The sequence below is a fragment of the Megalobrama amblycephala genome, linkage group LG4, assembly GCF_018812025.1.
Source record: "Megalobrama amblycephala isolate DHTTF-2021 linkage group LG4, ASM1881202v1, whole genome shotgun sequence".
Lineage (NCBI taxonomy): Eukaryota > Metazoa > Chordata > Actinopteri > Cypriniformes > Xenocyprididae > Megalobrama > Megalobrama amblycephala.
In genome coordinates this window covers 39,744,580-39,757,045 of record NC_063047.1, presented here as the reverse complement: position 1 = coordinate 39,757,045, position 12,466 = coordinate 39,744,580, and the positions used below count along the sequence as shown (strand labels likewise).

The 12,466-nt window shown below is 36.6% G+C and overlaps 1 protein-coding gene across 2 annotated transcripts; it reads left to right on the top strand.

Moving 5' to 3' along the window:
* The first annotated feature begins 1,772 nt into the window (after positions 1-1,772).
* mtx3 (metaxin 3) lies at positions 1,773-12,254 on the top strand. 2 transcript variants are annotated; one of them, XM_048189246.1, is made up of 9 exons: positions 1,774-1,927; positions 2,519-2,588; positions 2,779-2,855; positions 4,636-4,728; positions 4,822-5,004; positions 5,304-5,380; positions 7,115-7,287; positions 7,689-7,777; positions 10,937-12,254. In XM_048189246.1, the coding sequence occupies exons 1-9, from the start codon at positions 1,835-1,837 to the stop codon at positions 11,021-11,023; spliced, it is 942 nt and encodes a 313-aa protein (XP_048045203.1). In that variant the 5' UTR covers positions 1,774-1,834; the 3' UTR covers positions 11,024-12,254. The 2 variants fall into 2 exon arrangements, with proteins under 2 accessions (XP_048045204.1, XP_048045203.1); XM_048189247.1 differs by lacking the exon at positions 7,689-7,777 and having other exon boundaries at positions 1,773-1,927.
* The last annotated feature ends 212 nt before the right edge of the window (positions 12,255-12,466 follow it).

The following is a 12,466-nucleotide window of genomic DNA, read 5'->3' as shown; positions in this document are numbered from 1 at the left end:
CCAATATCTTAACCAAGGTAGCTCTAATCAAGCTGACAATAGATCCGCCAGCTTTCAAATCCAGCTGGACCAGCTAATAACCAGTTTTAATAGGAATGTTTGCCCCGGTGGAATTTAGGAAAATAAACTCTCTTAAAGTCACCATGAAATCAAAATTGACTTTTTTTTTTTTTTTTTATTATTAAATACTGCAGTATTTATCATAAATGATTAATCCAGCACATTATTATTTAAAAAAAATAAATAAAATAAATTAATGTGCCCTCATTAATCAAAATAACTTACCCTTCCTGGTAACTTACCCACCTGCAATGACATCTCTTCTGTTCTCTGATGATGCGTTTACTGGCGCGAGGGCGGGACCAAAGCCACTTGAAGGCAAGCTTGCAACCTTTAGCCAAAAAAGCGTAACGGCTAATGCTAATGCTCTGGCTCTGGCAGTACGCAGGGAAGAGCTTTGAACAGAGGGCACTGACGTCACTGCCATTACACGATAGGCTGAGAGGTGCTGCACGTGATTAAGTTAGCCGTTACGGTTTCTCCAGTGGCAAGAGATACAGACCCTCTCATCTCCCTATAATAATACAGTCTCTGGCGGGACAATCTGTCACTCACATGAGACCACAGCAACAGCAAAACACAACATCCAATCAATTCCCAATAGACAAAATAAAGTCTCGCCCAACATTTTTTTGTTAAAGAACTCTTTTCACTCGGATATACATACAACAGCTTTTGCATGATAATTTCTTACTGAATTTGCTGGCATTACAATTTATTGAATTTTTTACTAATAACAGTGAAGTTATTGATTTTGTTTAATAATTAATAATCATAAAAGTTGTGCATTTTTTTTTTTTTTAATCAAACTAAGTGTTCCAGTACAAGCAGCAGGAGAGCAGTGACGTATGAACTGAATTCAGTGACAGTACAGTGAAGTTATTGAGTATTTTTCATAATATAAACAACTAACTGAAACACTACTGCCAGCCAGCGGGACATTAAAGTACACATGAAATCAAATTATTTCTTTTGTTAGCTCAAATTGCTAGTTTTGTGGTGAACAATTCATCCTTGCAAGTCACACAGACTTTAAAGAGGAAGTGTTTGTCTGAGCTCACAGCAAGGGAGCACAAATATCTTTGCGAGGGAACGCAAACATTTTGTCAGAGAACGCAAATATCTTTGCGAGGGAACGCAAAAGTTTTGCGGGGGAAACGCAAAAGTTTTGTGAGAGAACGCATATATCTTTGCGAGGGAGCACAAAAGTTTTGCGAGGGAATGCAAAATATTTTGGGGTTGTCAAATTTCCTCCCATGTTTTTTCCACCACCATGTCCCTTTAGGGGCTCCGTACATCACAGTAGGGAAGACATAAGACTATCACAACTTCTGTTTCATGCTGACTTTAAAACATACTTTTTTTTTTTACACTCTCGCTAGTATATTTAATTTTTCTACTAACAGTGACAGAACTGTTTTGTGATTCACTCCCAGCTAAATAATTCTAAATATACACAAACAAATATTTTCACTTATATATATATATATATATATATATATATATATATATATATATATATATATATATATATATAATTTGACAAAATTACATTTTGATTTGAGGGCGTAAATATATTCTGTTCACAAGAAATATTTACATAAAGTAAAAATACAATTATTTATTTATTTATTTATAGTTAGTTAGTTAGTTAGTTAGTTTGTTTGTTTGTTTGTAAGGAAGTCAACCCACGATCCATTATGTATTTCATCAAGCATTTGCTGTGTGAAAGTTGTCTCCTAGCACCCTGGGATGCTGTTCATGTGTCTCAGTCATGCACACAAACATGGCGGAACCCATGGAGCTGCTCTGCTGGGGAGGCGACTGGGATCTGCCATCAGTGCACACAGACTCCCTCGTCGTGCTGGTAACTACACGGTTTATTTTAGCGCTCGTGTTGAGTGCGTATTCACAATGTAATATTGAATCAAGAATGTCGATACCTCTTTGGAGAAACCTGTCTTAGGGTCCGGATAGCTTTATCCAGCAGTGTCACTTTGATAAATGAAAGTGTCGCTACACTGTTTATACGCCATTTCAGTTGTCAACTGATGCATCCCGTTACAGTAGCTGTCATGCAGAAAGGAGCTCGACTGTATTGCATTGCATTGGTTTGATAATAGGTTGATAATAGTAAGCTAATATGTGTCGCACAGCTCTGGTGTTTATTTCTTGAAGGTCAGAGGAATAATGCTGATAGGATCTGAAGGGTATGGGCTCTTTTTACACGCTTTTCACTTAGAATATAGATTATACACAGCGCTTGTGTTTTGTGCTGGAGTACAGCTTTTATTGTTTGTTTTTGCAGCTGCTTAAAACCTGCGTTCTGATAACACTTCGCAAATGCATAATAAAAGTCCTAGTTACAATATAGCGCTTTTGAGATGATTAGCAGTAATTATTTAACCATAAATCAGTCATCTATTCATCTTACATGCTTTTAATGTTCTTTTTATAGGCTTATGCAAAATTTGCAGGCGCAAAGCTTGCAGTAAAGTCTGTTGACTGGACGTGGAGGACTATTACAGGTCAGAAAGAAGTTGTTTCTAATAGCCTTGGTGTAAGAGCATGTTTAATGTTATGAAAGTCTGGAATGTAGCCACATGCATCCATATTGTTTTCCAAATGTAATATTGTGAATGCCAAACATTTATTAAGTGCGTGAGAGACAAAGGTCTAGCTTTTTCTAATGGTTAAACTGCATTTTTCCCTCCACAGCATCTGTGCCACAACTGCATTATGAGGGATCCACAGTCACAGAACCAACACAAATTCTAAACTTCCTACGAAAACAGGTAGAAATTCATATTTGTTTACAGATTTGCTCCTTTTTGTGTAACATAAGAGGGGATATTTTACAGTTTGTCAGTCATTGTCACAGAAGAACCCATAATGAATGGCCTCGGCATGAAGTGGTTTATTTTGACAAGCTGACTGTACTACTTATTACACAGCTTTAACTAATACATTCAGATACATGAACATTAAATATTTAATTAAATGTATTATATGTAATTAGCTAGTTAATTGTCTATATTTGGGCATTATTCAAAAATATTTGACCACAGAATTTCACTGCTAAAGGATTAGTTCACTTTCAAATTAAAATTTCCTGATAATTTACTCACCCCCATGCCATCCAAGATGTCCATGTCCTTCTTTCTTAAGTCGAAAAGAAATTAAGGTTTTTGATGAAAACATTCTAGGATTTTTCTCCATAGAGTGGACTTCAATGGCCTCCAAACGGATGAAGGTCAAGATTACAGTTTCAGTGCAGCTTCAAAGTGTTCTACACGATCCCAGATGAGGAATAAGGGTCTCATCTAGAGAAACCATCACTCATTTTCTAAAAAAATTAACAATTATTTACGTTTAAACCATAAATGCTCATCTTGAACTAGCTCTCTTCTTCTTCTTCTTCTTCTTCTTCTCTATTTGAATTCCGGCAGTGTAGACACTGCTAAGTGTATTACTGCCCTCCACAGGTCAAAGTTTGAACTAATTGTTATATACTTGCACTAGCATATTGAATATAGGGCTGGGCGATATATCGCATGCGATTGTCACGCGCAGTTCGTCAGAAAAGCCGGTTCCCTGATTACCGCTAAATCGCCATCACCTGCTTTCAAATGGAGCGGCATTTAATAGACCGAACCGTAGATCACTGACAAGCCACGCAATATCGCGTTCATTATTGAAGGCGATTCATCTGCGATATGAACGCGATATTGCGTGGCTTGTCAGTGATCTACGGTTCTGTCTATTAAATGCCGCTCCATTTGAAAGCAGATGATGGCGATTATGCGGTAATCAGGGAACCGGCTTTACTGACAAAATGCGCGTGACAATCGCATGCGATATATTGCCCAGCCCTAATTGAATATGACAATTTAGTTCAAACTTTGACCTGAGGAGGGCAGTAATACACTTAACAGCGTCTACACTGCTGGAATTCAAATAGAGTAGAAGAAGAGAGCTAGTTCAAGATGGTTAAAACATATAAACATTTTTTTTTTTTTTTTTTTCTTTTTAGAAAATGAGTGATGGTTTCTCTAGATAAGACCCTTATTTCTCATCTGGGATCACGTAGAACACTTTGAAGCTGCACTGAAACTGTCATTTTGACCTTCATCCGTTTGGAGGCCTGGAATGTTTTCATCAAAAACCTTAATTTCTTTTCGACTGAAGAAAGAAGGACATGAACATCTTGGATGACATGGGGGTGAGTAAATTATCAGGAAATTTTAATTTGATAGTGAACTAATCCTTTAACTAATCAGAATCTAGTTTTCCAGAGAGCCAACTTTTAATCTATATTTATTGGAAATATACATACAAGTGTGAAATATAATATTCCCCTTTTCTCCCAATAACAATTAACAAAAACAGAAAAAGGAGAAAAAAAAGGAAAACAAATAATGCATGGTATATTTGTTACATCATTCAAAATCTCTTAATAAAGGTAAAAATATAACAATAAATTATAAACAGTAAATGATGATAATAATGTCCAGCAGTAAAAAAGAAATAATAAATAAAGGTGTCAACATAATTTGTGTAACATAATCCACACAGAGTTTCAATGCCGACTATGAGTTGACAGCTAAGCAAGGGGCAGATACAATGGCTTACATCGCACTACTGGAGGAAAAGCTGCTGCCAGCACTGGTATTTCATCTGCAGTTCACGTACTGATTTCAAATTACTGATCCGCATAATGATTGTATGATTTAAGTGCTGATTTGTGTTGATCATTTGTAGCTGCACACATTTTGGGTGGATGCAGAGAACTATGCTAACCTGACCCGGCCTTGGTTTACGTCACATTCCCCGTTCCCCCTCAACTTCTTTGTACCGGGTCGACAGGCCAGTTTGGCTCTGTCTCGCATCTTACTGACCAAAGCAGAGTCGCCATTGCTGAACATCACAGAGGTGGAGGGAAAGGTATGGGAAAACAGATCCATAATTCTTACCTCAGTTACTGAGACATTATGTCTCATGCATAGCATTGAATTCATCTATCCTTTTTCTGTGCCATGGTGAAATGGAAATGTCTGCTGTTCTGTGTTATAAAATGGAAAACAGTTTACCTCACAGCCCTCATGAGCAAATTTGCCTGGAGTGGAGTGTAGAAACCAGAGGATCATGAAATATGTTACACAATGAATGTCCTATTGTAGTTATTCCATCCTTCATAATAATGAATATAAAAAATGTATTGTTAGTAATAGAATTTCTTTTAGATCTACAGTGAAGCCAAAGAGTGCCTGAATTTGCTCTCCCACAGACTTGGGAACTTCCGCTTCTTTTTTGGAGACATGTGAGTTTTTCCAGTTCTTTTATCCCATAATATTTATTAGCTCCTTAAAGGTATGAAACCAAAAATAAAAAATTCTGTCATCATTTACTTACCCTTCTTTCTTACTGTATGACTTTCGTGGAACATAAAGATATATAACATAAAGATATTTTGAGATATGTCTTAAGATGTTCAAAATACCTGAGCAGCTGTATACTGTTAGTGAACATCCCGACTCTGCTGAGAGTGGCGTTTAGATATGTTAATATGTTCTGCACGCTCTTCTCTCAATAACAAAATAAACGCACAACAAAAATCACAGTTATGATCACTCGTTATAATTATAAATATTTGGATCAGTTAATAGCATTAACTTGATGTAGCTGAATTAATATAATTTAAATTAACCTGTTCATCCAGAGAACACTCAGTATTAATCTATCAACTTTCAGAAAGGATATTTTTTTTGTGGCCACAGAAAAATAACTCTTTCTTACTAGGTACAGTAATACTCTAGAAAGACAATTCACAAATATCACTAAAAATATCATGATATCATGGATCATGTCAGTTATTATACTGTAGCTCCATCTGCCATTTTTCGCTGTTGTCCTTGCTTGATTACCTAGTATGATGATTCAGCTGTGAACATCCAGATGTCCTCCCCTTGTATAATGCTTGAACATGGGCTGGCATATGCAAATATTGGGGGCGTACACCCCAACTGTTACGTAACATTCGGTGTTATGTTGAGATTCGCCTGTTCGTCGGAGGTCTTTTAAACAAATGAGATTTATATAAGAAGGAGGAAACAATGGTGTTTGAGACTCACTGTATGTCATTTCCATGTACTGAACTCTTGTTATTTAACTATGCCAAGATAAATTCAATTTTTAATTCTAGGGCACCTTTCACCACGCATGATATAGATGAGGTTAAACTAACTCGTAGTTCTAACATAAGGCATGCATAAACAGGATACAATAGAAAAGACACTATACAAGACCGTAATAATCATACACACAATGTCCTGGAGATAAGCATGTTCATTCATAGAAAGGTTTGCCTATGAATTAATGGAAAGAGGTCCTTTTTTAACAGGCCTTATGTGTCTTTCCTATGGTCTGTGCTGTTGCATGTGGCCACCTTCCCACCACAACTGGAATGTCTTTTGAGGTTCACTGGTCAGTGTCAGCAGCGGAGTAAAAGTTGATAACGATCAGTGGAAAGCAGACTCCTAGGAACCAGCTTGAGCCTGCTTGGACCTTTGCTTGTTATTCATTAAATAAAATGAATAATTGTGTGTCTGATTGGTCGAGCTGCTATAATACTATGTAAATGCCATGGTAGTTTAAAGGTGTTTACCAGTTGGAGTGAACTTTTCTGGAAAGTTCACTTTGGCAAGCTTTATTGAACTCCAGAAGCAAAGTCCAAACTAACTTTTTGGCCTGATTTTGTTTAAAAAATGTTACAGTAGTTTGTTCTTCTATTCCACTCAAAGTATATTGGGGCCTTTGATGTTGTGGTGTTGGAAGTCAATGGGCTACAATAGTTATTTTAAATTGTAATAATATTTCACATTTACTGTTTTTACAGTATTTTTGATCGAATAAATACTCGGTGAGCATAATAGACTTCTTTCTAAAACATAAAAATCCTACTGACCCCAGAATTTTGAACAGTAGTGTATAACTGAGTTAATGTAACCATCCTTTGTGTGTCAGCCTAAACTTCACCATGTTTTCTATCTGTTAGGCCTACAAGCCTGGATGCCTTTGTATTTGGCCATATCGCCCCTCTCATTAAAGCCCCTCTGCCCAGTGGGCAGCTTCAGAAGCACCTGAACCAACTTGATAACCTCTGCCAGTTCTGCAACACCATCCTCAAAAACTACTTTACCGATGCCACCGCTGAGAAGAGAATGGACTGTAAGTAGTACTATAGTAGGGGGTACTATAATGAATAAAATCACAAAAAATAAATATAGTATTGGTCCTGCTCTGCTCTCTTTCTTCTTTTTATTAGTGTATCTCAAGCTCCGTTTGTTTGCTTTTGAATCATATAGATTTAAAACATTTAACCAGACATTCATGATTAATCACCTTTCCATTGCTTTTAACCCGAGACATTTGGCTCCAGCAGATGCTAAAAGACAGTTTAATAACAGCATGATCTTGGGCCTCGTGGCTATTTTAAGTGATTTGCTATGTCTCTTTGGCTGCACTGTGATTCTGCTAACCTTTCTCCCATGTGCGTAAAAACATCTGCTTTTCTCCAGAATCAGTGTCCTATCGTCTTTTTCTTTTCTTTATCTCTGCCTTCTCGCTAGGCTCACCGACGGCTACCCATGATCCTGTCGATGCAAACCTCCAGAAACTGACACAACTTGTTAACAAAGAGTCCAACCTTATTGAAAAGGTCTTGGCAAGATCTGCTCATTCACTTCTGAATTTAATGTCGTTAGAAATGATAGTACGTGGTCAAAAGTATGTGGATGGCCAAACAGTTTTTCCACTATATATTAAAACATTAATCTTGATATTTTCTCCCGTTTGGAATTTCATATACATAAGTGATGTCAGACACTGATAATGGGTGATGTGATCTGGCTCACAGTCGATGTCCCAGTTCATCCTAAAGGTGTTCAATAGGGTTCAGGCCTGGGCTAGTCCAGGCCAGTCAATAAAAAGTACACTCAATACATTATTTATTCAATTGCTTTTTGCACAGGGGCATTTCATGCTGAAGCAGAATCCTGCTGAAAATGTTTGTCATAAGAAGATTGTGTAAAAACTGATTGTAAATTTGACGGGAAAAGACTAAAAAAATGCTATACGGTAAAAACCTGATGATTGCTTAACGGTAAGATCCACTACTCTATATTGTGAAAAACTGAAATAGATCTAATGGTACATTCCATGCACATTTACAGTAAAATAGGTAAATATTTTTGGACGTGAAAAAGAACAACGCTGCGTCCGAAATTTAATATTTCTCTACTATATAGTAGGCAAAAAACAGATTAGTATGTCCGAATTCTTAGTATTCGAAAAACAGTAGGCGAGAAGTACCCGGATGACTTCCAGTGAGATTCTGAAGTGCACATACAATGGACACTTCACTATCCCATGAGGCCACGGGAGAGGATTTGTGAATGGATTTGAAGGGATGTAACTGATGCTGGTAGGTCATGTGACAGGCGGATGTAGTACATCCGAATACACGCATTCGTGCTATATAGAACATACTTTTTCAACATTCGTGAAGTAAATTTAAATTCAAATGTAGTACCTACTCAACACTATGCAATTTCGGACGCAGCTCAAGTCTTCTTATAATTTACAGTGTAAAAACATAAATTGACATTCCCAGAATTCTCTGTGACAGCTCACATGATTTTTCATTGAAATAACCATTTGTAGTTTCTCCTTTAATTATAACTAGTTTCTTCTTAGTTTTTTTTTTTTTCTTATCAGTTATGTACATTAGGGTTCTCTGTTACATCTTATGTTGTTAAATTAATGTTTATTGCATTATTTGGTGTTTTGTATTTGTGTGAATGACACCATGCACATTCTATATGTTAGTATTTACATCAGCTTGTTGAAAAGTTACTTGTGATGAATATTGATTCATCATCTGGCTTTCTCTTTACCACATGTTTTTAAGGTGGTTGTCAGTGTATTATAAAATTTAAAAAAAAAAGTAATTTGGTATATTAACATTGTTACAGCTACATTTTTTTCTCCATATTTTTCTACCATATTTTTTACAGTTAAGTTGTGCCAACCACAGCTACAGTGTAAGGCCCGCCCAATCGGCCCAATGGCGGTTTCCCACAGGACGGGGAAGGTCTCTTGCGCGTTCCATCTTTTCAGCGTGGCAAAGTAGTTTAATTCCAAATAATCTTTTATCTGACTCCATGTTATTATGACCTCGAATTTAGTTTAGAATGTCAATTGATTATTGGTCATTTGTATAATAATTTGGCTTTACATTTGAATATTCTTTTTAACTCTTTACACTTATTGTACTCGTTCATTCGGTTCTCAGTGTCGCACAGGGTCCTCGCACTGGCCATTCATTAATATGCGGGCCCACGATCACAAACTCGCCAGTCTTGGTCACTAGACAGAGGTAATTGACGATACTAATAGAGTGCCGCTCTCATGCTTGCTTTCTCTAAAAGTATTTGGTTTAGTCCCCCATAGATCTGTATACACTTGAATTAAAGTAACACTAACTCTAGTCAGAGGACATAACCACTACTACAGATAAGCCGACCAATATTACTTCTCTTATAGGAGCTTTGGTTTGGTTATGCCATGGTTTCCCATGTACGCTTAGCTAGAGTAACGTTACAATAAACAGAAGTAAGGCTCACCCTATTTAGGTTGGTCGATCAACATTTGTTGCCCTAAACGGAAATTCCCTTTTTAGCCTTTAAGTACACTTGAACTAATGCCAAGCGTTAGTCGGAGCCCTAAAATCACAGTTAGTGTGCCCTATACTCCACTCAACTGGACTTTAGTCCGTTACTAACCTGACGCAGATTTGCGGTAACAATGGATACATCAGAATCTACTAAAGTCAATAATTTCAGAGTAAGTCAGAATAAATCAAATGTGACAATTTATTAGTCAGGTAAATGTATCATGCCAATTACATAATCAATTCAAAGATGATCAGTACAAAACACCAAATGCTCAGAAATAGAGTAAGATGAATACCTGACCTGTCCTAGACACTCAGCAATGAGGGCACGTCTGAATACAGAAGCCCCCTGAGCCTTTTGCAACATTTCTTTAAATACTCAGACCAAGACAAAACATCCCCCAATGTGAGGCATGAACTTACAATCAGAATTTGCATTGACTAGGGTCACAGACCTCAGGGGTTCGCACCTTGCTGTGGAACAGGAGGTAATTTAGATGAAAGACCCTGGGAAAGAGGCACACCCATGGTTGCAACCAAAGTATCCCTAAACTCTTAAAACCTTTAATACCTTTGGTTTACTTTCATGTAGACGAGACCATTGAACCAGTTGCACTGAGACATTTCAAATGATACGAAACATTGTATAGCATTCTTTGATGATTGTTCACATTAAACCAGATAGATTTTAGGTGAACTTTAGGTCATCTCTGCATGTAGAGAGAAGAGATGGGGGAAGAGGGTGAAGGAAGTGAAATGTAGATTAAGGCAAATGCTGAGGTGTGATTGACTCAGTGTGATTGCGTCTCGGGTGGGGATGCTATTTTGCAAGAGAGAGTTCAAATGTTAATTTCCTTTGTTTTCTCAAAGAGTAGCCCTTTCTTGGTCCAGGCACTCTGGCATCAGTCTTACAACAGTTTGTTTACCATAAATATTTACAGATTTTTTTTTGTTTTTTATGTGTATGGCTTTATGCGTGATTTATGAACCTGCTAGTAATGCTGCTGAAATAGACACACAAAGGTGTGCCCACATACTTTTGGCCATGTAGTGAATCTCATAACCTGTAAACATCTTCTTACACATCTTTTAGAATTGACAATTGTCCTGTGAGTCTTATCTTCATGTATCTTTATGTCACAGATGGATGACAATCTTCGCAGCAGTCCGCAGCACAGACCGCACAGACATGAGGCCAAACCCTCGGCCCTGGCCAGCGAGAGGAGCTAAACCTGATAAACCCCGTTCTATCTAAGCACTGACTTTACCATTATTTATTATTTTCCAATGGAAATTGACATTAAAATAATGTCCAAATCATATTTGCAACACAACACCATAAAGGGCTTGTTAAATGGGCAGTCGTCATCTGTTGTATATAAGTATCATTAGCACATGAGGCAACTAAATGCATTATAAAAAGGGAAATGCTTTTTAGTAGCTTAATAACAACACTGAGCTGACAATTGATGACTTGCGATACAAATGTTATCATTTAAAAGAGATGTAGCTTTTAGTTCAGTTGCATTGCTCCTAATCAGTTTCCCTGGCTGTCATTGGCTTTCTCTTCAAATAATAATTGTATAGGGAACTTTGAATACACAAGCTGGCTTTCTAAATGCAAAAGCTTTTATGTGTATGTTTTTTTTTGTTTGTTTTTTATACTTTTATTTATTTTTTCAATCCTGCCCAAACCATTACAGATATATTATAAGCTTTATGGTTTATAGACTAGGTGTTTCAGCTTTTATTTCATGGCGTTGTTCATAATTATAATAGGAGTTCAAGTTTTTACATCTTTAAGGTTCATGACAGTTACTTTAGTGCATATGGGTAAAATATCATGCATGTATTTGCATTGTTCCTCATTACAGTGTAACTTTCTCCAATTTCTCACTTGATTATGTAACTTTCACATTCTTGACTTTTGGTGCAAAGGGATCTTGAAATCTGATTTTGTGTACTGTGTATACATTTATTGTTCTTCATCTGGAGGTTTTATACATGCACGGAATGCCTTAAAAGTCCAGTGCTGTGCCATGTCATCTCCCCTGACTGCATTTTTGATGTAATCATTATTCATTGTCTCAAAAAATTGTTTATTTAAAAAAATATTAGTGTACAGCAATGTTCAAATATATGTATATATTGCAATAAAGTGAAATTCTTTGAAATAGACAAGTTAACGTGTTTATCTTATGCCGTTACATTTAGTTGTTTATACCAAATGTAAAACCCACAACATTTTTTATTTGTATTGTGGAAAGTACATCCTGATGTAATTTAAGAGCCTATTTATGCTCTTTGAATGAACAATGCTAACATATTGCACAACTTTCCATTTATTCATCATTTAAATGTGGCAGTAATAGAGAGACAGCTGTAGGGCTGCTGTTTGGATGTCACATGGAAGCTATTACAACTCACCACTCCCCAAATATTCACATTCCCTCAACAAAATGGAAAGGACAGGAGATTTTTCCCATTTGTTTTGCTGGCCTTCCCATATTTTAATCTATTAAAATAGAAAATGGTTATTTTAAGTTGCCATAATATTTTCAATATTATGACTTTTGCTGTATTTTTTTTTTAAATCAAATAAATGCAAAATAAGAGACCTTTCAAAAACGTACAGAATTTTGTACTTTCAACAAAAATGTACAGACCCCAAAC

Coding starts and splice junctions, on each gene's coding strand:
- mtx3 (XM_048189246.1), top strand. CDS start 1,835: ATGCACACAAACATGGCGGAACCCATGGAGCTGCTCTGCTGGGGAGGC. Junction 5,381..7,114: donor CGCTTCTTTTTTGGAGACAT/GTGAGTTTTTCC, acceptor TCTATCTGTTAG/GCCTACAAGCCTGGATGCCT. Junction 7,778..10,936: donor AGTCCAACCTTATTGAAAAG/GTCTTGGCAAGA, acceptor TTTATGTCACAG/ATGGATGACAATCTTCGCAG.